Source organism: Notolepis coatsorum, assembly GCF_963971535.1.
Source record: "Notolepis coatsorum genome assembly, chromosome: 4".
Classification (NCBI taxonomy): Eukaryota; Metazoa; Chordata; class Actinopteri; order Aulopiformes; family Paralepididae; genus Notolepis; species Notolepis coatsorum.
In genome coordinates this window covers 20,860,953-20,886,590 of record NC_140168.1, presented here as the reverse complement: position 1 = coordinate 20,886,590, position 25,638 = coordinate 20,860,953, and the positions used below count along the sequence as shown (strand labels likewise).

The window sequence follows — 25,638 nt, the reverse complement described above, 5'->3', positions numbered from 1 at the left end:
CCGGCTTAAGTCAGACTTCACCGAAAGTTATCCGGCTAACTCAGTTATCCAGGTACGGGGAACGGGGCCAGGTGGCAGGAGATATGCTCCCCAGGCTAAAGAGCAACAGATTTACATTTTCGTACAACGCCAGGGGCGTCCCTAAATGCACTTAACTTCCTTTAAAATAACAGTAATGCATTTTCCCTTTCCTTTTCTTTTTCCTGGTTGGATTCTGTAAGATGTGATGTTTCTTGTGTTGTGTTATTTGGTGTTGTTGTTGTTGTCTCTACCACTGCTGCAAAGCAAATTTCCCCTTGAGGGACAATAAAGTCTGAACAAATAATCACAGAGCACAGCGCCATCTAGTGGCCCCATGTTATGATCGTGTTTAGCTCGGGTAACCAATCACACGTAGGGGGCGGGGAACTCATTGGCAGGCGGAAGTGACTTGTGACTAGCTTCAAGATTGTTAGCTAGTTAGATAAGCTAAACTATTTCACCTCATTTGGGGGGTTTACTAAAAAGCTTGGAAAAAATATCTGGCCTAACATTATATGTCATTCCACAGTGGAATGTTACACTTTAATTTGTATGTGGACACGTTACGACCAACTCAGGAACCACAGATAAACTAATGCTAAGTGTGGCTTGTCAGCTAGTTAGCTATGTAACGTAACGTTAACTACATCGACACACTTCCGTCAGTTGGCGAAATAGATTTGCTAGATTGGTAAACAAATACCTTTAGAATACACGGAGCCCAATAGCAGGATGTCTATTCAATACGAGGAAGCAATATTGCCAGGGAGTTTTAGTGTTGTGGGCTCATTTCCTAAGGATTTTGGATATGGAGAAGAGGAACCAGACATCGAAGACTGCTCGACATCAGCTGACACCAAACCAAGAATACTATTGATGGGACTTCGACGGAGTGGCAAATCTTCGATTCAGAAGGTATCTTTGTCCATCAACCGCCGTCTATGTCTATAAGAGCAGCGAAACAGTCATGTCCAACATCACTATGACTTGAAAATGGGAGATTGATTGATTGATTGAAAACTTTATTAACCGATTGCAGAATGGGTACAGTACAGCTCAATACATACAATTGTTAAGGGGATGCAGACCAGAGAAAGACTTTGGTCTTGTTTACATCAGGGTCCCCCATTTTCAATTCATCATAACATAATATGACATACACGACATACAGATAGACAGTACTGCTACATCTATACATTTATGACATACCAGATTTGCAAATACAGTACTATACAAAAAGAGTCCAGAAAAGAGAGTATACATTTGACGTAGAAACTGTACATTGGAGGAGGTTGGGTAGGTGGGGTGGGGGGGGGGGACTGTACATTGGAGGTGGGTGGGGGGGAGGGGTTGGGTAGGAGGGGTGGGTGGGTGGGGGACACTGTACAACTGTACAAGCAAAACTGTACATTGGAATATTGACAACCATACTTGGTCATTTACTGTACATTGGAGGGGGTTGGGTTAGGACATTTACAGGGGCCAGTTTCGAATTGCAGCCTCCCGTAGGTGTTCTTTGAGAGTGGTTTTGAAAGTGGGTAGTGATTCACATTCCTTTACAGCTTTGGGTAGGGCGTTCCACATTGATGTGGCATAATTGCGAAACGTGTTTAGTCCCTTGTTTGAGCCCAATCTGGGTTTAACATGATTTGTGGAGCTCCCTCTGGTGTTGTGATCGTGGTATTCACTGACCTTTGGGAAGTATTTTGACATGTACATGGGTACCTTGGTCGTGTAGTGTATCTTGTAGACAAGGCCCATTGCAAGTTGCTGTACTCTGTCGTCTACTCTAAGCCATCCTAGGTTGTCAAAGTGGGCAGGGGTGAGGTCAAGCAGTAGTCTGACTCTGACCAGTTTGTTTTGAGATGTTTGTAATTTTGTTTTTAGCGCCTTTGAGGTGCTTTGGTACCATGAGCATGAGGTGCAAGCATTCGTAGTACCCCTGAATGAGTGCTCCTGCCAGAGTCTTCAGGGTATTCTTGTTTACCAGAGAGGAGATCCGGTACAAGAATCGAGTTCGTTGGTTGACTTTTTTTATTACATTGGATGCCATTTTGTCACAGGAAAGATTTGCCTCTAGGATGGAACCCAGGTAGGTAATTTCATCTTTCCTTGTGACAATATTGTCATTTGTCACCCACTGTAACTGAGAAGCCGTCGGTCTTGCTGAGTTTGTTATTTGAACCGAAGAGAATGGACTGTTTTTCCCATGTGTAATGATAGTTTGTTATCAGCGAGCCATATGCAGATTTTGCCTAGTTCCGAGCTGAGGGTTTTTTCAACCTGTAACTGTAACTTGTTCTTGTCAGAGACCAGCAGGGCTGAGTCGTCCGCAAACAGGAACAAGTTGCAGTCACAAGCTGACGACATGTCATTTGCATAAATTAGGAACAGTAGCGGACCGTTCCTAGTATGCTTCCTTGTGGAACACCACAGCTCACTGTGAGGGGGGGGGGGGGGGGGGGGGGGATAGGGTACCGTTTACCTCCACCATCTGTTCTCTCCCTGATGTACCCTGATGTAAACAAGACAAACGTCTTTCTCTCGTCTGCATCCCCTTTAACAATTGTGTGTATTGAGCCGTACTGTACTTACTGTACCCATTCTGCAATCTGTTAATAAAGTTTTCATTCATTCATTCTCCTCTCTTGTTTTGGAAGATGGCTATTCCATTAACTGAAAAACCCTATATTGCTTAGGGATAGATGTGACAAAATAGAAATTCTGTTCAAATAAACTTTTTTGTCTCGCCATGTCCAGGTTGTATTCCACAAGATGTCACCCAATGAGACGCTGTTCTTGGAGAGCACCAACAAAATCTGCAAGGATGACATCTCCAGCACCTCCTTTGTCAACTTCCAGATCTGGGACTTCCCTGGCCAGGTGGACTTCTTCGACCCCACCTTCGACTATGAGATGATATTCAGGGGTACAGGGGCCTTGATCTTTGTCATTGATGCTCAGGTAAGGATGGCCTAGTGTAAAACAGAAACGTGAGAGTTGAATCTAGGAAGCAAATAATGCAGAGTGAGTTGATTGTATCGTTATGTTGTTAAATACATCCTCTACCCCTTTTATGAATGAATGAAAACTTTATTTAACAGATTGCAGAATGGGTACACAATACAGTACGGCTCAATACACACAATTGTTAAGGGGATGCAGACCAGAGAAAGACGTTCGTCTTGTTTACATCAGGGTCCCCCATTTTCAATTCATAGACATTTATGACATACACAACATACATGACATCATGACCTTTATGACATAGGGACATACATGACATACAGGTATATAGTACTGTTGCATTTGAACGACATGAACGATTTGATAATTACAGCCTGCAGTTGTAATTTTGCTGTATATACTAAGTAACAAGATAAATGACACCTGCATATCCATATAGTAGAACTCTTCTGCATACACCTGTCCCAGAAGCTTCTTTAAAGGTGCAATTCAGAGTTTACTTAATGGTCAAATCTTTGGGTATTCATGTTGTGTTGCAGGTGGAAAATACATCGACTTGTACTAGTAGATAGAAAATACAGTTTTTAGAACTTTCTTAACACATTGCCCGCCGGGCAGTTTGCCCCTCTCATGCCCCCCTCTCTGCCAGCGCTATAAGTCTATGGAGTGGCTCACCTTCTTTGCAGGGCTATAACTTTTCATGACCACCCGCATTTCATTGTATACTTGTATGCCGTGACAATTAAAACTCTTGACTTGACTTTTTACATTTGATTGGTATATTGACATTACTATGGCCCATTCAACATCGATTATCTATCGTTCAGGATGTGGGAACGTTATACTTTTTCATTCATACATTCATACAAAAATACCTTCTAGAATATAAGTATGTTTTTATCGTTTTCTGCAGTAATTCCTAGAACGTGAGTTATAGGCCTAAACGCATTATATAGATTATCGATTGGCGTGTCTTCCCTAGACACGCTATATACATTTTTTTAATGTATATGATCTGTATAGTTATGCTCCATCATGCGTGAAGGAAAGGGGGGGGGTCGTTTATAATTCCTTGATCGTCACTAACTGCTTTATGTAGTATGGGTTGATTTATTGATCAGATGGTTTGTAAATAAAGAAATGTACAATTGGGCTGGAAATAACGTTAGTTGCCTCTTACCGTTCGCCAACGAGACTGGAGGAAAAAAATCCCACTTATTTGACGTCGAACTCCTAGATCCATTTCCGGTTTGTATGGCGCAATAAACGCCCAAATCATATCGATTATTGAGTTATGGCAGCGATCCATATGCACGCCGGTGTTTGTCTGGAGTACCATAACGAGATGTGACTGCCGGACGGATTTCCCAGATGCACCGATTGCCACTTCCGGTTAAACCAGGCGGCGGTATTGAGGCGTTGCAATATTGTGCAGGATCCTACTGGATCACCAGAGGCTGGGTGGCTGAATTATGAATGCCATGGCGAAAAAATGAAATATGATCTCAATAACGCTGTACAGCGAGGTCTGGCGGTCAACGCATGGCGGGCAATATCGCTGTACAGTGTTTTTGGCAAGAAAAGTGTTAAACCATGTTCATAAACATCACAATTGTAAACAAACCTTTTACGCCTGTAAAGTCATGTGATACGTGTTTTTCTGTCCCATGCTGTCAGTCCTTTTGTAATGTCGACTGTCGATACATTTCGAACTAAAAAAAGAGATCTTGAATTGAGTACATTATTAAATAAATGTAACACACCTGGATTTTAACCTGGGTCCCCTGCATGGGAAAACAAAAATCCGACCAGTCAGCCAAAAGAGAATCTACCGTGGCCAAGGGAGATAACATATTATGCTTACTAGGCTTCAAGCCGGGTTACACTGCTACATAAACAAAGTCAGTAGAGGATTGATTGATTGATTGAAAACTTTATTAACAGATTGCAGAATGGGTACAATACAGTACGGCTCAATACACACAATTGTTAAGGGGATGCAGACCAGAGAAAGACTTTCGTCTTGTTTACATCAGGGTCCGCCATTTTCAATTCATAACATTTATGACATACACGACATACAGAGATATACAGTACTGTTACATCCAGACATTTATGATGTACAAATATACAGTACTGTTTAAGAGACAGAGTTTCTAAAAGAGAATATATACATCCCACCACAGTTAGGACAGCCGAAACCCGACCAATCTTTCACTGTCGACTAAAGACACACTTCTTCAATCAATATCTGAAATGAAACAAACAAACAAAAAACACTAACCTTCTTACTGTCTTATACTATCATGCACTCTTCCTCTTCCTATTATACTAATATGTCTTCACTACTATGCACTCAACACTGCAACACCCAAGTTTCAGCACTGTTTGATGATCATTGTTACTCAGCTGTAAGAGTTGTGCCCTTCCTACTGACTTGTCGTACAGAACTTGTAAGTCGCTTTGGATAAAAGCGTCAGCTAAATGACTAAATGTAAATGTTATAGAAAAGAGCAATGTCTTCCGACTTGCAATCACCTCATGTAACGTCATCATATGATGTAACCTGAGGACATGAGTGGTTGACAGTTATAGAAAAGAGCAATGTCTTCTGTCTTTTACCCGATGAATGTCTAAAGAACGATACATTGTTAAATAAAGTTAGTAAGGTAGGTAGGTAGAGCAGTCATCTGACAATCCGGAGGTTCCCGGTTCGATTCCCGCTCCTCCGGGCAGCATGTCGATGTGTCCTTGAGCAAGACGCTTAACCCCTAATTGCTCCCGATGAGCAGGTTGGCACCTTGCATCGTTGCCTCCGCCGTCGGTGTGTGAATGTGTGAGTGAATGGGTAAAATGTGAGTAACAAATTGTAAAGCGCTTTGGATAAAAACACTATATAAAAAAGCAGCCATTTACAAAAAGCAGCCATAGTAAGAAGACAGGGATTCCTTATATATATATATACACGCTCACCTACACTTGGTCAAATGTATCCTATAGTACCTGTCGATAATCATCTCCAGGTGTGCAGGAGCCTCATTAATGACTCCATGTTTGGCTTTGGTTTAAGTTTAAGTTTATTTATTTATTCTTTGCCCAGGGACAGTGCACATTAATCAACATCTTCAGTTTCCACATCAATGTAAATGTGCCAGAATTAGCTAATGAGCTAGTTCTCATCTGTAGTCCCTGCCTAACATGCATGTCTTTTTGGACTGGCCGCCTCAGCCTAACAGAACATTATAATAATAATAATTACTTGCATTTATATAGCACTTTTCTAGACACTCAAAGCGCTTTACAATGTAGGGTGGAAATTGCCTCCTTCACCACCACTGGTAGCACCCAACCTTGGGCTACGCAGGCTCAATGGCTGCCATACACTGGCACCAGGCACACAACACAATGGCTGAACGGCTCAGGAGACAGGGATTGATACCAGCCAATTAAGGGGAAGGGATGATTAGGTGGCCTTGATATCAGAGACCTGATTGGGAATTTGGCCAGGAACGTCTGGGAACCCCCTACTCTTTACGATAGGCGTCCTGGGTTCTTTAACGACTGAATTCAGTCCTGCCTCCTGTTATAGTCCTGCCTCGTCTCTTTCTCCCTCCCATCAGGATGACTACGTGGAGGCCCTGGCGAGGCTGCACCTCACCGTGTCCAGGGCCTACAGGGTCAACCCGGAAATCAACTTCGAGGTGTTCATCCATAAAGTCGACGGCCTCTCCGACGACCACAAGATAGAGACCCAAAGGGACATCCACCAGAGGGCCAACGATTACCTGGCAGATGCCAGCCTGGAGAGGCTGCACCTCAGGTCGGTACCGGACGCTGCCGTCGAGAGCTGGATGAGGAAACCCTCCTAACCTCACTTTATATATATAAAAAAACAGATTCAAGATGTTTATTTTGTCATATGCACAGTTAAACAGACAGTTACACCATACAATGACAATCTTTGCTAGTACCCCCCCCCCCCCCTTCACACAGAATCACAAAATATAGATTTTTTTTTTATCCACTTTTTCTCCCATTTTTCGATTTTTTTTCTCCCATCCCAATTTCGTATCGTCCAATTCAACCCTCCCCTGTCACGGACGCTGTTTCTTGCCTCCCACAAGCCGGCTGCAATGTGGACTAAGTCATACACAGCACAAGTCCCCTCCGTTACTTGAGGTAACAGCAGTCGCATCTTTTCACCTGCGCAGCTCGATCTCTCAGTGGCGAGGAGTAACGCGTGCCCCCGACACTTCCTGATTCTACTGCGCAGGCGCACCAACCGACCTGTAGGAGTCGCTGTCCACAACGCCCGATCCCCACCCTTCAGTTTCCCTCCCCGTAATACGGCCAATGTGTATTACTGTGGACGACCAGCTAAACTGAAAGCAATGTGGAGAGCTGGGATCGAACAGGCGATCCCAGCGTCTCCGCATTCGTGGCGAGCGCCTTGCCCACTACGCCACGTAGCCGCCTACAAAATATAGATTTGAACTAGAATTAAAATATTAAGAAAAGGTTTCACGCTAAAATAAAGACTCTTGAAAAAGGTGGAAGTGGAAAAATAAGGCATGAGTGACAGAGTAACAGTATTGCACATTCAGTTCACACAGTGTAGTGGTTGAAGGGATATGAAGTGCACTGTCTATGCAAAGTATGCATTGTTGCAAATAATGGTAGTGGAGGTGAAGTCACAGCAGCAGTCGGAGTGCATGTGTAGCGTTCACAGTTCAGTCAGTGATGTGGGGGAGGGGGGTGGCTTGTTGAGGTGTCTGTGTAGCGTTCACAGTTCAGTCAGTGATGTGGGGGAGGGGGGTGGCTTGTTGAGGTGTCTGTGTAGCGTTCACAGTCCAGTCAGTGATGTGGGGGAGGGGGGTGGCTTGTTGAGGTGTCTGTGTAGCGTTCACAGTTCAGTCAGTGATGTTGGGGGAGAGGGGGGGGGGGGGGGGCTTGTTGAGGTGTCTGTGTAGCGTTCACAGTTCAGTCAGTGATGTTGGGGGAGAGGGGGGGGGCTTGTTGAGGTGTCTGTGTAGCGTTCAGTCAGTGATGTGGGGGGAAAGGGGGGGGGCTTGTTGAGGTGTCTGTGTAGCGTTCACAGTTCAGTCAGTGATGTGGGGGGGGGGGGGGGGCTTGTTGAGGTGTCTGTGTAGCGTTCACAGTCCAGTCAGTGTTGTGGGGGGAGGGGGCTGTTTGGGGAATCTGTTCACAAGCCTGATGGCCTGTGGGTAGAAACTGTTCGTCAGTCTCGTGGTCCTGGATCAGACTCCTGGCGGCAGGAAGTCCCATTGAGATACAAGATCGGTTTGGGAGAGGGAGGTAAGGGGTTTTAGATTGTGTGTTGTGAAGTTTAGACTTCAGAGAGGGAGAGTAAAGTACAGAGAAAAAGGTACCGTTGGGTACCGCTATCGATTCCCAGGTAAAAAGAAAAATGTTCAGGCTCGGTGTCCCGAACAGACCCACAGCGTAGGCCAGATGCAAGCCGCATTTTACAATAAACCTCTGTGGGGCTGCTTACATTTTTTTTTATAATCGCAAATTTTATCGCAATTGCAATATCTGTCAGAAAAATCGCAATTAGATTATTTCCCAAAATCGTGCAGCCCTAGCTGGAAGTGTGTTCTGTCCCTGGTGATGTTGTGTGTTCTGTCCCTGGTGATGTTGTGTGTTCTGTCCCTGGTGATGTTGTGTAGGGATGGGTACCTTTCACATTTGAACCGGTACCTGTGAATCGATACCGGTACCCAACGGTACCTTTTTTCGGTACTTTAGTCTCAAGAAATTTAATTTACCTACCTCAGTCGTAAAAAAGAAAATCCAAACTTCAAATAACTACAATTTCGACAGTTTTCAGCTTGTCATTGCTCCGACTGCTTTGTTGTTGAATCAAGTCAAATCCTAGGTAAGCATATATTGTGCGTGTGAACGTTGACATGAAAAGAAAAAAGTGAAAAAGAAAAAAGTGAAAAAAAAGATTTGGTTTCTCACTTGATTCGATACTCGGTAGTACCGACGTGTTTCGGTTCGGTGCCTCAAAAGTACAGAATTCGGTACCCATCCCTAATGTTGTGTGTTCTGTCCCTGGTGATGTTGTGTGTTCTGTCCCTGGTGATGTTGTGTGCTCTGTCCCTGGTGATGATGTTGTGTGTTCTGTCCCTGGTGATGATTTTGTGTGTTCTGTCCCTGGTGATGATGTTGTGTGTTCTGTCCCTGGTGATGTTGTGTGCTCTGTCCCTGGTGATGTTGTGTGTTCTGTCCCTGGTGATGTTGTTGTGTGTTCTCTCCTGGTGACAGGGCTCTACAGTGCGACCATATTGCTCGCATATGCCCCTAAAAATATGTGCGTGCGAACATGCAAAATCAAGTACTCGCACGGCGTGCGAGTGGGGCCAGCGAGTGCAGAGTACAGCCTCTCATTCGTCCTTTTTTTTCTCCGCTGCGAGAATCGTTAAAAAACTACAAGTCCCACAGTTCACAGCCGCATAAACGTTCCAATCACAGTAGTTTCCTGTGGTCACGCGACTGAAAACCGAAAGTAATGATCAGCGGCTGCGTCACTGTCTGAGTCAAACAATAATACAGCCATGTCGAAGCCCATTCATTTTTATTTTGCGCGAAAGATACCGGAGAATGAGAAGTCAGGTGAGGCAGCTCATGTTACAGAGGTGATGGTTAACGTTAACGTTAACCAAGATACTGACGCTAGCCAGCATGCTAGCGAAGTTGGCCAAGCTAGCGAGGCTACACCCACTGTAGCACCCAATGTAGCCACTGTAGCTAGCGAAGCTACACCCACTGGAGCCGGAGGGATGACATACAAATTTAACGTGAATTGGCTAAACATTTCCCCATGGCTAGAGTTCGAAAACAATGTCATGTTTTGTAAATATTGCAAAGTAGGATCGATTCATTGCGATGCATTGTTACACCCCTACAACTGGCCCACTGTGTATGTGTGTACAGCTAACTTGGCTAGCGTTATCAACCGCAGAGGTGGGCAATGGGTCCAGCTGTAGCGCCGGACGGCCAGTGTGCAAGCGGTGTGGCAATAGGGCCCAGCTGCAGCGCCGGATGGCCAGAGTGTAGAGCCATATAAAATCCGTTTTATTTTTTTCCAAATTCCATTTTATTTTTTTCCAAATTCCGTTTTTTCCGTTTTAATATTTCAGAATTCTGTATTTTGCTTTGTACGCTCATTTTACCATCAGAAATAGTGTCTAATAAGTGGGAATGAATAAATGTTCACAATTTAATAAGATATAACAGTCCATTTAATAGGGCTGTCTTAAATACTTCGAAGCTTCAAAGCTTCGTTCAATGGGCATGGGATTCGAATATGAAAATAAAATTTGATTATTAAAAAATATAAAAATATAAATGATATATATATATTTTTTTGTAAAATCAACTCTGCCTCTCTTTGTTAATTACAACAAGCAATGCTGTTTGTTATTTAAGATGAGGTCGGACTTGGCACTGACAGATTTGTGTTCATTGTGCTGCTTTTATAAAGCCTCAAATGACGGCTTACAATATTTCATGAAAGTGTTTTGTTTGTCTAAGATTTAAAAAGGTTTAAACTTTACAGCACTGACAAAGTTGAACAAAGTGCTGTACAAGTCCCACAACAGTATAAAAAAAATATATATATATATATATATATATAATTTTTAATTTTTTTTTTAATTTACAGTTGATTCCATTTTTATTGCTCAATTCCGCGATTCCGTCCGCGATTCCGTGATCGCGGATTTCATATGGCTCTACCAGAGTGCAACGGTGTGACGTCGTAATTGGCAGAATCGACTGTCAATCAATGGTCTACCTGACACGCAAACTACTGTACTGGAGGTGTACAGTATTTCAATAGGCAACCCTGAAAGGATTATTTTTCTAAAAGAGCAACACTAGCTCCCCCCTCTACTGATGGCCCTGGTTGTAAAGCCAGTGTCTCCTTTTTGTTCAATATCACTGCCTTTCTTATTAGGCCTAGTTGTTGGCTACAACTTTGCCATAGTAGGCATTAATCACTTAATTAATAGTTCAAATGTCTGTCCCATTCCCGTTTGCACACGCAGATGATACACACACACGCACACAGTGGGCCAGTGACTTTGGTGGTATGTGCTATTGCACAGATGTGTCCCGTTTGCACATGCACGCACAGTACAAATATACATTTATTTAAAAAAAAAAAAAAAAAAAAAAAAAAAAAACTCTGTTACTTGACATATTTTCACTGTGCTCCTAAATATTTTTGGGTGCTCCTAAATTTCTTTGTGTGCTCCTAAATTTTTTCATTTAGGAGCACCTGTGCCCCTAGTGAAAAAGGTTAGCGTAGAGCCCTGGGTGATGATGTTGTGTGTTCTGTCCCTGGTGATGTGTGCTCTGTCCCTGGTGATGATGTTGTGTGTTCTGTCCCTGGGCCCTATTCCCCGTACCTGGTTCAACTAAGTCGATCAAGAGTCCCATTATCCAGATTCAATTAACCCGATGTTTGAAGCCGGGATTTTCCTGTTCCTCGAAGGTGGATTCAGTCTCGTTAACTCGAACCAGACTTGATACTCAGGATCAGTGCGCGCGCCCGCCTCAGCTGAGAAGACAGCAAGTGTCGAGAGCAGAAATCCTGATTTTCTAACGGCATTGATTGATTGATTGATTTAAAACTTTATTAACAGATTGCAGTACGGCTCAATAGCCTCGCCGACAAGTTAAATGCATAATCTATAGGCAAATTTTAAGTCCCTCATTACCCCAATCAATCAGATTATATTTATTTAAACGTGCCCTGCTGGCAGTAGGTTCATGGAATGGATTATCAAATGAGATCTTGCTAGCGAAAATAATTAGTTCAACAGTTTCAGAATAAGGATACGGCTCTCTTATCCATTGATGGATGTATGGTTGATTTTTCATTTGTCTGCCACCGTGGTCTGATGGTCGAGCATTTTGCCTTTCACACGGACGACCCGCGTTCGAATCCCACTTCTTCTAGTTTTCTTTTTGAAATGTAAATACTTCAATTTGGTGCACGTTGAGAGCTATATAAAGAATGACATCCTCAATGCATGTAGATTTATAATATTTTAACTTAAAACTAGGCTACTTTTGCATATAATCATTAATATTATATTCCAAACAAATTATATTGGAAACGCAGGGTCTCGAACTCGGATCGCCCGCTTGCCAGGAGTGAACACTGGCCGTAGGACCACTGTGCCAGACGGGATATATTCATTGTGTATCCATCAATGGACAAGAGACCCGTGTTTAGAATATTTTTCTTTTGAATGAAGTTTTATCTCTTTATTCTCAAATGCATTAATCCCAGTTACAATATCACAATAACGTGTGAGTGATGATACAATTCAACAATCCTCAGATTCCTCGTAATTCATAATCCACAAAAACCACAATCCACGCATAGACACTTCAATTTTATGCTTGAATGAAACACAATCCAGGCGCTCCGCGGCTCCGTTAAACATCCACAGCGGAGAATATGAAAGGAATCAGAGCCAAACGAGCGATAGGTTTCAATCATTAAAGATATCCCCGTGGGATTCACATTTGCAATGCTGCGCGTTGTTAAAATAACCACATAATGTGTACATCGCACCTAGCGAGCGCCACGGTATATATAACGTGCATTATTTAGGACAACGTGAATTTAGTATCAGCATTTTGGGTCTATTTCACATTCCAAAAGCCCCCTCTAGAAGAATGAAGCACAAGAACATAATTCAGAATGGTATAATGCAGATCTAGACTGTGAGAATCATTTCAGGAAGCGAGCTGGCATTTCTTTGCGGGGGCGTGGCCATGGTTCATCCAGCTAACTGAACTTAACCCTGCTCTCGACCAGGCTCAAACTTTTTGATCTGTTACCATGGTGATTTAGACAATCGAGCGTCGGGGAATGGAAAGGTCTGGCTTAAGTCAGGCTATACTGGAAATTATCCGGCTAACTCAGTTAGCCAGGTACGGGGAACGGGGCCCTGGTGATGTTGTGTGTTCTGTCCCTGGTGATGTTGTTGTGTGTTCTGTCCCTGGTGATGTTGTGTGTTCTGTCCCTGGTGATGATGTTGTGTGTTCTGTCCCTGGTGATGTTGTGTGTTCTGTCCCTGGTGATGTTGTGTGTTCTGTCCCTGGTGATGTTGTTGTGTGTTCTGTCCCTGGTGATGATGTTGTGTGTTCTGTCCCTGGTGATGTTGTCTGTTCTGTCCCTGGTGATGTTGTGTGTTCTGTCCCTGGTGATGTTGTTGTGTGTTCTGTCCCTGGTGATGTTGTTGTGTGTTCTGTCCCTGGTGATGTTGTTGTGTGTTCTGTCCCTGGTGATGTTGTTGTGTGTTCTGTCCCTGGTGATGTTGTTGTGTGTTCTGTCCCTGGTGATGTTGTTGTGTGTTCTGTCCCTGGTGATGTTGTGTGTTCTGTCCCTGGTGATGTTGTTGTGTGTTCTGTCCCTGGTGATGTTGTTGTGTGTTCTGTCCCTGGTGATGTTGTGTGTTCTGTCCCTGGTGATGTTGTTGTGTGTTCTGTCCCTGGTGATGTTGTGTGTTCTGTCCCTGGTGATGTTGTTGTGTGTTCTGTCCCTGGTGATGTTGTGTGTTCTGTCCCTGGTGATGTTGTGTGTTCTGTCCCTGGTGATGTTGTGTGTTCTGTCCCTGGTGATGTTGTTGTGTGTTCTGTCCCTGGTGATGTTGTTGTGTGTTCTGTCCCTGGTGATGTTGTGTGTTCTGTCCCTGGTGATGTTGTTGTGTGTTCTGTCCCTGGTGATGTTGTGTGTTCTGTCCCTGGTGATGTTGTTGTGTGTTCTGTCCCTGGTGATGTTGTGTGTTCTGTCCCTGGTGATGTTGTTGTGTGTACTGTTCTGTCCCTGGTGATGTTGTGTGTTCTGTCCCTGGTGATGTTGTTGTGTGTTCTGTCCCTGGTGTTGTTGTGTGTTCTGTCCCTGGTGATGTTGTTGTGTGTTCTGTCCCTGGTGATGTTGTGTGTTCTGTCCCTGGTGATGTTGTTGTGTGTTCTCTCCTGGTGACTCTGGCTGCTCCTGAGATGGACTGTGCCGTTTTTACCACTGTGCAGTTTTTTTTAATCATGTGCCTTCCTGTCCTGGGCAGTGCAACCAGTTTCCATACCAGACTGTGGTGGAACTGGTTAAGGACGCTCTTGTGTGCCGTGTTGGTCAGGACTCCCTGGAAGAAGAGATCTTGTATCTCAATGGGACATTCCTGGATAAATAAAGGATAAATAAAAAATAAAATACATCTGTAGAAGTTGCTGTGAATTTTGGACGGCAGGCCAAATGTTCTAAGGCTTCTTTTAGCAAGTACCGTCGCTGCTGGGATTTTTTAATGTTCTGCTGTGCGTTGTTGTGGGACCAGGTGAGCTCCTCACGGAGACGGATGTGGTTTTCACCCTGTCCACCTCTGCCTCACCTCAATTGGGTCAATGATCTTCTCCTGGGTCTCGTCTGCGTTCAAGGAGAGATTGTTGTCCTGACACCAGGCCACCAGTTCCGCCACCTCTCTGCTGTACGTCGCCTCGGCCCCGCCGGTGATCAGTCCGACGACTGTAGTATCATCCGCAAACTTGATGGTACTGGTGTTGTTCCGCGAGGCCACACAGTCGTGTGTGAAGAGGAGGTACAGCAGGGGACTCTGCACTAGGGACGCACCGATCCGACTATTTCAGTCCCGATACCTGGGCTTTGGGTATCGACCGAGTACCGATCCGATGCCCATTGTTCAATTAATAAAACTGTATGCCTCACTGTGTGGACTGGGATCATTCTTTTGTGCAAGGCAACGTCAGGCTTGACTTAAAACATTACTTTCTTAACTTAGTGAAACAAAATGTAACAAATTAACACATAGATATAAATGTACTGAATTGTTATTTATTATTAAAATTAAATAACAAAGAAAATATATATAATAAATAATTATTATCTCTGATACCCGATCTAGCTATTTTTGTCATATCGTAGCCGATATCCGATATCAATATCGGATCAGTGCATCCCTCATAATGTGAAGAGGGTGCACAGCAGGGGGCTCAGCACGCAGCCCTGGGTGGGTCCCTGTGCTTACAGCTTTTGTGCCTGCTGTGCCGTTGCCAACTCTTGACTGACCGGGGTCTGTCTGAGAGAAGGTTCAGCACCCAGTTTTAGAGAGCAGGTGTCAGACCAAGAGTGAGGGGGAGCCTTTGCCTAGAGAGTTTGTGTGGGATGACCGTGTTAAAGTGCTGAGCTGTAGTCGATGAAGAGTGGTCTTGCATAAGTAGAGCTGCCGCGGTATTGATGTTTTCCTTACCGCACACATTTGCAAAATATTTCCTACCGCCGCGGTATTACCGCACACACACACACAAAAAAAAAAGTTTGAATGCATTTTTTTTGTAGTCTACTCTTTATATAGCATATAGCCTGCCTCTAGTCTAAATGTCTATCTTTAGAGGATGACTTTGCAGCATGAATATTGTTTGGGATTCGGCATGCACGCATTCGTTATTAAAAGTGAAACACGGATTCGAAGTCTCCCCTCGGTGTCGCGCCCGCCGGTTACCCCCCCGACCCTTTCTTCTTCTTATTATTATAACGTTACTACTTATGATTACAAAGGCATTCGATTTGTGGCATTAACGTTAGTATAGTTACACGTTCGTATTTACCGGACCACATAGCAAGGCAAGCGTTACTCAATTAATATCTAAGTTCCTTTCTTTGCTCAGAGCGTGCCGAGTTGTACCCATTCTGCGGTCTGTTAATAAAGTTTTCAATCAGACAAGTGTATAGAACGAAGGGCTTTTATTATAACATTTCGTTGCAGTAAAATCATTATGCCTCGTTCCCTGAGGAGCGACGGCGTCGGTAATCCACTCCGGTCTCCGGTGGGAGCTAACGTACTATTAGCCGTGTTGTGATGGCTGAGATTCAGGAAGTAAACGCACTGCAAGATGCTCCAAGCATGTGACGCGTATCTCTTCTGACCAATCAGTGGTCTGCAGTGTTTCATGTGACTTTTCTGGTACCCAATAGGGTCGCTTGGAATCTCGACAGAGAAGTAGGGTATATCTGCAGAGCCGCAAGCCCAACGAGAGCGTAATAATAATAATAATATAATAAAAAACAGCAGTGATGCCGGTATTCAGCCCAACGCTGCGGTGGGCATGATGTAACAGCGATACCGCGGTAATACCGATACCGCGGCAGCTCTATGCATAAGTGTCCTTGCCCTCCAAGTGAGGGAGGGTGGTTGACTGCACCGACTTCTATCAAGGCGAGATATAAACCTCATTTGGGGATCTGTGGATTACATGAGGCCACTTCGGACACAAGCTAGGGCTTGATGAACCCTGGCTTGGTCGCCTGGGCGAGGGTGTGTGGTTGCTGAAAGACCCGAAATACTCCACTGGTGACGGTTTTATCATTACACCGTTCATTACTGTCGCAGCATGGAGGAGTGAAGATCGTGCACAATAAACATTTAGGTAGTGAAAAAAAATCACAAAATCACAAATAAGAATAAAAATACAGTCTGGGATATACATTCTAAAATATGTATATACATTAGGGATGCTCGATGTTGGCCTTTTTTTTTATTTATTTTTTTATCTTTTTCCCCCTCCTTTTTCCTCCGATTTTCTCCCATCCCAATGTTAGTCGTTATGCCAATTCCCAATCCCCTTCCTGGTCGCTGCGCACTTACCCCCCACAGTCGGTCTGGGAGAGTGGAGGCTATCACGTGCTTCCTCCGACACACGTCTAGCCAATCAACCGCTTCTTTTTCACCTGGCAGCGCGGATTCTCACTGAGAGGGCGTAGCGTGTGGAAGGATCACACTATCCCACTTAGATCCTATCCGCGCTTAGCAGGCGCCCCGACCGAACTGTAGGAGTCGATGTTTACAACGACCCGGACCCACCCCGCCAGCTTCTCCCACCCTCTAATACTGCCAATTGTATTAGTGTGAACGGCCAGCCAAGCTGGTGACAACCCCGGAGCTGTGAGCTGGATTCGAACAGGCGAAGATATTGGCTTTTTTACCGATACCGATATACCGATATTGTCCAACTCTTAATTTCAGATACCGATATCAACCGATATCAACCGATACCGATATATGCAGGGTTTCCCCCCCCCCAAAAAATGGAATAATTTCAGGTAATTAACATTACATATCTCTTGTTGTGGAATTAACACAATATTATGCATACTTTTGACAATAAATAAAATCAGAATTTGTTCTTACTTGCTTGCCTGGATAAATAAAGGTTATAGAAATGTAAAAAAAAAAAAAAATGTAAAACCGATACCGATATTTTCCGATATCACATTTTAATGCCGATATCGGCCGATAATATCGGTAGGCCGATAATATCGGACATCCCTAATATACATTCTAAAATATACAGCCAAAATATACAGTAAAATGTACAGTAATACATGTAAAAATCTCAAATGTGGTTTGAATTAGAGAGTTACTCTGTGCTCAGTGAGGCACAGTGAGGCGTTATAAAGTCTGATGGCTGTCGGAATGAAGGATTTCCTGTGACCTTCAGTGTTGCATCTTGGGAGTCAACATCAACATACAGTAGTACAAAATTAACCTATACAATTAGTATAAACCACGATGCAATGTATCGCCGTCACAATGTACCAATCGCAGCGTGGGTGTGAACTGTGAAGTGGCAGTAGAATCTACGATAAAGTAGCTCTAGGCTTGGATTGCATGGTGTAGTGTAGTGTGTAGTGTAGTGTGTGCAAATCAGTAGCAGAAACGGCAGTAAAATGGCACTCAGTCACGGGCTGGTCGCAGGTTGTTAACACTTTCTTCGCCAGGCTTATGTACATCATTATACCCTTCTCTGCCAGCTCTATTTGTCTATGGAGAAGTTCCCCTTCTTTGCAGGGCTATAACTTTTTTAATTGTATTGCTAAATTGACATTACTATGGCCCATTCAACATCAAGTATCTATTGTTCAGGGTGTAGCAACGTTATACTTTCCATTCACATATTCATACTAAAATACTGTCTAAAGTATAAGTATGTTTTTATCGTTTTCTGCAGCTTTCTGCAGAACGTGATTTATAGCCCTAAATGCATTATATTGATGATTGTATACAGTTTAATAGCGATTGGCGCGAGATAAAAAATTTCAAATGGACGTGCTTCTAGAAGTTACTACTTATCATCTGATGTTGACCGGATGGGGGGGGGGGTCATTTATAATTCCGTGGCCAACGTTAGATGATTCATCTAGTGTGGGTGATATGATCATTAGAGCAGTTTGTATCGAACACGTTAAAAAAAAACGCTGAAACTCACCGTAGCTTCCTCGTAGCGTTGGGCAATGAGCGTGGAGCAAAAATATTCCTATTATGGGATGTTGAAATATGCGATCCATCTCCAGGTTGTATAATAGTATATACGTCCAAATCATGTTGTTTATCGAGTTATTGGTAACGGATTGCTAACCATTGTGTCTAGCTCGAGTCCCGGGACTATTAGCGAGTGATCGGACCGAATTGGAATGAGCACCAGCTTCCGTTTCCGGTTTGGGCGATCCGCCGATCGGCCACCAGATGGCGCTCTTGAACCGTTGGAGAGTTGAGAGGGGATCAACAGTAGATCTCAAGTCTCCGGGGGATAAATATGATTGCGATCACAGATTTTTGAAATATTGATCTCAATGACGTGTTACGGCGTCATTGGCAGAATTAGCATGGCGGGGAATGACGAGTTAAGGCGTCCATGGCGGCCATAGTGTTAAGTGTTCTTAGTTCATGAGTCCGATTGCCCGGGGGAAAAGACTGCTACTGCCTGTGATTGTCTGGAGTTCACAAGTTCCAAGTTTTAAAACCTTAAATAAGATTTGTTTATAGATTCGTTTTCATATACTGTAAACATTACCGTTCATACGGAAGTGATCTTGAATCATGCAGTGTGTGTAACCCCCCCCCCTCAAACAGCTTAACCACGGTTTATATTTCTACCACTGCATCCTGTCAAGAGCCAGAAAAAAGACTGTTGGCCCATTTAGACTTTGTAGTGATGCCATTATTTTGTCAAGTTGTAACTTGTTTATTTCTCCTCCTCCACTCTTAGCTTCTACCTGACCAGTATTTATGATCATTCCATCTTCGAGGCCTTCAGCAAAGTCGTACAGAAGCTTATCCCTCAGCTGCCAACGTTGGAGAACCTTTTGAATATCTTCATATCCGTACGTCTTTTCCTTTTCTTCTTTTTTTATACAGCTTGGCACTTCAGTGAATTATTGTAAACAGACTTCTCTCAAAAGGGAACTTCACAGAGAAACAATGAGGATTTATTTAGCACATAATGTCACGCATAACCCAGAGCTGTGAAGAGTTTTGCACTTATCTAGGGTTATTGAGAGTAAATTAGTTTGAACAATTAGTTATCGGAGGAAACTGGATCCTTGTGTTAAATTATAGCGTCGGTGTCTTCCAATGACATCACTGGAGGACATATTCAAACTTGTTAACTCTCAATAACTACAAAGTAAATGAATATGTGCAAAACCTATTTGAGTTTTGGGATATGTGTGAGACTATGTGCAAAATAAAATGGGCATTGTTTGTCTGCGAAGTGTCCCTTTTGATGCATGTCTCATCTTTTACGCTTACAGTAATATATCTTTTCAACAATGTGTTGGTAGAATTCTGGGATTGAGAAGGCTTTCCTGTTCGACGTGGTCAGTAAGATCTACATCGCCACCGACAGCTCTCCTGTGGACATGCAGTCCTACGAGCTCTGCTGCGACATGATCGATGTCGTCATTGATGTCTCCTGCATCTATGGGTAAGAGAGAATTCTATGTATTCTATCTAAGCTGTTATTCTCAGTAGGGCTGGGAGGTGTGCCAGAGTAGCAGTATTCTAAGGTACACCTGGATGGATCTATACCAGGGGTTCTCAAACCTTTTTATACCACAACCCCATTTTATTTTTTTATTTTTTGGCGACCCCACACTTAACACATTGTCTGCCACGCAGTTTGACCATCTTATAGCTCTCACTGCCAGCACTGTAAGCCTATGGAGTCACTCACCTTCTTTGCAGGGCTATAACTTTTTAAATATTATAGCTATATCGACATTACTATGGCCCATTCAACATTTGGTATCTATCGTTCCTGATGTGGGAACGTTATATTTTCCCATTCATACATTGTCGTGTTAATACCGTCGTGAATATAAGTATGTTTTTAGAGTGTAGAGCAGTAATTCCTAGAACGCGAGTTATAGGCCCTGACGCATATTATACATAATCGATTGGCGTTTCATTCCTATACACGCTATATTAAAAAATTCAAATGCATATGATCGGTATACATTATGCTCCATCATGCGTGAAGGAAAGGGGGGGGGGGGGGGGGGGTCGTTTATGATTCCTTGATTGTCAGTAACGGCTTTCTTTAGTACGACATCATACGTTGATTAGATGGATTGCAATGAAATAAATGGACAATCGAGCTGGAATTAACGTTAGATTCCTCTTACCTGTGGCCGATGAGTCTGGAGAAAAAATATTCCAATTATTTGATTTGCATCTGCTAGATCCATTTTCCGTTTGTACGACGCAATAAACGCCGAAAGCATATTGATTCTTGCATCTCGAAAGCGATCCAATGCACTAGACTAGTGTTTGTCTGGATCCACATAACAAGAGAGCTCTGCCCGGAACATTTTCCCCGATGCACAGAACGCACCATCCGGATGAGAGTGGAACTCACCCGAAATCCACCAGGTGGCGGTATTGAGCCGTTGCAATATCCGACAGAGTCCACAGTCTCCCGGAGCCTTGCTGGATGAATTATTAATGACAATAGCGAATAAAGGAAATAACGATCATAAAAACGAGTAAACTCGTTATTGGCGTTATTAGATTGGCGGCCAATAACTAGTATACTCGTTAGTATACTCGTTATTGGCGCAGAAACGGTTAATGTATCACGTAATTTTTACGTGGAATTAAGGAATATCAAAATAAAAGCACACGTTGTTGAACTTGTTTATTTATTAGAACATTTTATTACAGCACTATGAGATATCAATACACATTTATAAAACGAGGCATATTTAGCCAAAATATGTTGCCAGAACATTATATATATATATGTGTGTTTATTTTCTTGGCTTGTTGACTTTAGGTCGCGACCCGTAGTTTGAGAACCGCTGAACTATACTAGGTATACTGTACATTTTCAAAATGAGATCAGATAAAGGGCCCTATGTTTGTGAATCTAAACATGAGCTCTGGGTGCCAGCTAGCCCCTTACGTGACTGCGATCTGCAAGCCAGGGGCTTTTGTAGCCGCAGTCACTCTCAGCTATGCCGCTGCCAGGCTCGTATTAAGCACCAAGCGCTGCTTCTGAGCTGGGGGTGGGTCAAAAATATATCAGATATGAATTTCAAAGATACCCAGCGTACAATATGGGTTTCACACAGCGACGCGCTGGGGTCTGAAAGCTCGGAGTTGCTAATAAACCTTTTAAATCATTGTTACAAAACGAGTGGTACTTACAGAGCGAGCCGTGTATTTCCGCCATTGGTGTCACAGCGCATGCGCACCAGGCAGGCAGCCAAATAGCCAGCACCAAGGAATAGTTTGAATAGAACACCTGACGTTTTGACAGTCATCATCAGTCTTCCTCACAGTCCAGGACGGCCCTGAGGAAGACTACGGTATGAATATGAGCCAACATCCTTCCTATCGTAGACTGAGAAGACGCAGCGACCCGACACTTGTTGTTATTAGATCAGACTCCTGTTCAGTCTTCTGTCACACCCCTCGCGGTTGCATTAGGTTAACCATATCCTAGCTAGGTTGAATAACTAGTTGCACAATCCCTGTCACCATGATGTTCCCCCCCCCCCCCCCACCCCACCACCTCCAATGTAGTTTCCCCCACCTACCCAACCCCCCCCCCCCTCCACCCCTCCTACCAACCTCCTTCCTACCAACCTCCTCCAATGTACAGTTTCTTCGTCAAATGTATATACTCTCTTTTTTAGACTCTTCTTGTATCAAAAACAGTACTGTATTTGTAGATCTGGTATGTCATAAATGTATAGATGTAGCAGTACTGTCTATCTGTATGTCATGTATGTCATATTATGTTATGATGAATTGAAAATGGGGGACCCTGATGTAAACAAGACGAAAGTCTTTCTCTGGTCTGCATCCCCTTAACAATTGTGTGTATTGAGCTGTACTGTATTGTACCCATTCTGCAATCTGTTAATAAAGTTTTCAATCAATCAATCAATCAATTAACTGATGAAAAGGCTCTGTTCAGTTGAAGGATTTACCTCAAAAGTGGGATGAAATGCACAGTCCGACATGGCGACATCTACTATAAAACCTGTTTGTTGGACAGATGTTCCTCTGCACTCTGTGCCTCGCACCGGCACTAAAATGGAGCCCAAAACCTTTATTGTCGATGCATATTGTCTTAATTCACAATGTTTATGTAACGTTCCTGCAGTGAGCAGGGTTCGCACAAAATCCTTGAAGTGCTTAATAAAAAAAAAAAAAAAGTCAAGGTCTGGAATTCCTTAAACAGACTATTTTTAACAAGGTGCTTAAAAAGTCCTTGAAATTCAAATCAACCATTCGCATTGAATGTTTTGTTCATCCATGATCAAATTGTTCTGAATCAAGAAATATAATATTTTTTTATCTAAAGTGTAACTAATTGGAAATTGGTTTTAAGCCATAAATGTTGGATCCGATTTCAAATAAAAACACCAGCATTTAAAAGTGAATTGTATCCTTTTAAATGCCCTTTTAAAATGGAAAATAGTGCTTAGAAAAGTACTTGAAAGTCCTTGAATTTCATGTTGCAATGTCCGTTCGAACCCCCGAGTGAGAGTAAAGACGGGTCTCCTCTTTCACGGCAGCCTCCGGGTGGACGGCAGTGGCAGTGCCTACGACAAGGAGTCTCTGGCCATCATCAAGCTCAACAACACCACCGTGCTGTACCTGAAGGAGGTCACCAAGTTCCTGGCCCTCGTCTGCATCCTCCGAGAGGAGAGCTTCGAGAGGAAAGGTAGGAAATCCACGTCTTAGTGCAGCTATAACGGTTGAATCCGTGACGCCATCAAACAAGATGAAGAGAGGGTCTGGAGAAGTTCACAGTATAATAAGTTGATATATAGCGATGCCATGTTATAGCTATATAGTGTAACTTGTTTTTACTGTGAATTTCTCCAGGCCTCTCTTGGCAGAGAGGTGGAGCCAGCAGTAGCAACCCCCCCCCCCTCATCTCCAACACGCACAGAGTGCAATACCGGGTGGTGTTCTCTTGCCTAGAGGGCGCTATTTGACGGCAACACAGATTCTACCTTTTTAAGTGTCAGTGTTACAGATTTTGGAAATATTGTAAACTGCGTCAAAATAATGTCATCAACCCTGGGCAATGTTTTTTTAAGACTGATTACATAGAACACTGCATATATAACACAATAAAGCAAAAAACATTCTCTATTGGTTGCCAGCGTTCCGCCTGTTTTCAAAATCACACTTTTTGACCTGGTGATTCCTGAAATCCAGTAAATATCCATGCAAGCATTGCTGTTTCCCCCTAAACTCTACACTAAACACTACACCACATTACACCATGTTTTATCTATTTATCTCAGTTTTGCATTTACATTTTAGTTTAGTATATTTTGTATAGTGTTTGGTCTTAACTTTTTTACTGTATTGAAGCACAATCTCAGGGGGCTCATACAGAACCAAACATTTCACTATAATGTACATGTACCTTATATGTGACAAATAGAAACAAAACGTGAAACGAGATTACGAGAATGTTATTGCATGCACGCCTTGACAATAGTGTGGTTATATTTTAGTTTGGCGATTAGACAATAGTGTGGTTATATTTCAGTTTGGTGATTAGACAATAGTGTGGTTATATTTTAGTTTGGTGATTAGACAATAGTGTGGTTATATTTTAGTTTGGTGATTAGACAATAGTGTGGTTATATCCAGTGGTGCAGTCGTAATATGGGAACTGCTCCCGCGCACGTGCACATGTTCCCTCGGTTGCGCACAGAACAGATGATTATTATGCATAACAATGTTTTAAATGTAATTGTAGTTACAATTTCTTTAATTGAATTAACTTAAACTAGAAAAGTAAATACAAACTAAATTAACAATGTAACTTAGAGTTAGTTTACAGAAGGACAGTTTCCTTCAGACTGAAGCACAACAATGTCTCATCCTTCCAGTCGGGACGCGTCTATATTAATCCCAGCCGAAGAGTGCGTCGCGTTTCTCTGATTGGCCATGACGCCCATGTGACCGCGGCGCGGGGTAGAGCGGAAATAGGCTGCTGCCTCCACGTCAAGAAAGACAGACAGGCATTCTATTGCCATGCTCTGCGACTAACCTTAACCAACTCAAAAATAATGCCTAACCTTAACCCTAACCTTAACTTAACCCTAACCTTAACCAACTCCGAAATAATGCCTAACCTTAACCCTAACCTTAACTTAACCCTAACCTTAACCAACTCCGAAATAATGCCTAAACTTAACCCTAACCTTAACTTAACCCTAACCTTAACCAACTCCGAAAGAATGCCTAAACTTAACCAGCGGAAGAATGCACGTTTATAGCGAGAGATGATAAACGTAAAAAAAAAAATAAAAAAAAATTGAAGGGATTCGAACTTACTTGTCACCAACCGCACCGCAGGCTCCAGAGCAAGGCGGCGAACGAGGTGAGCTAAGCGTCGATGGAAAAACAGCGGGGATTACGGCTGCATAATGCCGCGGCCGCTCTGCCGCTGCCGCGGGGCGTGTCGCGGCCAATCAGGGAAAACGCGGAAGCACTCGGCAGCACTCTTTGGCTGGGATTAAAGAATAGGCAGTCGGGACCACAGATCAAGCAACCCCCCACCAATTGGTACAGGGCTTGTATTTTGGTTTGGCTCTTCTGAGTCTTCTCGTTGTTATGCTATCGGTATCCTATTATTATGCAAAGTCTAGGTGATAAGTGCTGGCCGGGTACTTGCCGCGCGCGACGAGTCCAGTGACAATTGTGAACGCATTTTTGTGTGTGCGCGTGCACATCCATTGCGTGTACTTCTGCCTCAGTGACCTACTACAACGGCGAGGAAAGGTAGGAAATCCACGTCTTAGTGCAGCTATAACGGTTGAATCCGTGACGCCATCAAACAAGATGAAGAGAGGGTCTGGAGAAGTTCACAGTATAATAAGTTGATATATAGCGATGCCATGTTATAGCTATATAGTGTAACTTGTTTTTACTGTGAATTTCTCCAGGCCTCTCTTGGCAGAGAGGTGGAGCCAGCAGTAGCAACCCCCCCCCCCCTCATCTCCAACACGCACAGAGTGCAATACCGGGTGGTGTTCTCTTGCCTAGAGGGCGCTATTTGACGGCAACACAGATTCTACCTTTTTAAGTGTCAGTGTTACAGATTTTGGAAATATTGTAAACTGCGTCAAAATAATGTCATCAACCCTGGGCAATGTTTTTTTAAGACTGATTACATAGAACACTGCATATATAACACAATAAAGCAAAAAACATTCTCTATTGGTTGCCAGCGTTCCGCCTGTTTTCAAAATCACACTTTTTGACCTGGTGATTC

General features: G+C 43.3%; 1 protein-coding gene across 1 annotated transcript in view; it reads left to right on the top strand.

Moving 5' to 3' along the window:
* Positions 1–435: 435 nt before the first annotated feature.
* LOC311226281 (ras-related GTP-binding protein C-like) overlaps positions 436–25,638 on the top strand; it is a 30,204-nt gene continuing 5,001 nt past the window's right edge. The window contains exons 1-6 of the mRNA XM_084311685.1: positions 436–936; positions 2,782–2,985; positions 6,609–6,808; positions 19,093–19,207; positions 19,667–19,809; positions 22,913–23,061. Coding sequence (XP_084167811.1) covers positions 754–936; positions 2,782–2,985; positions 6,609–6,808; positions 19,093–19,207; positions 19,667–19,809; positions 22,913–23,061 — 994 coding nt within the window. The 5' untranslated portion in view covers positions 436–753. The remainder of the gene's footprint in view (positions 937–2,781; positions 2,986–6,608; positions 6,809–19,092; positions 19,208–19,666; positions 19,810–22,912; positions 23,062–25,638) is intronic.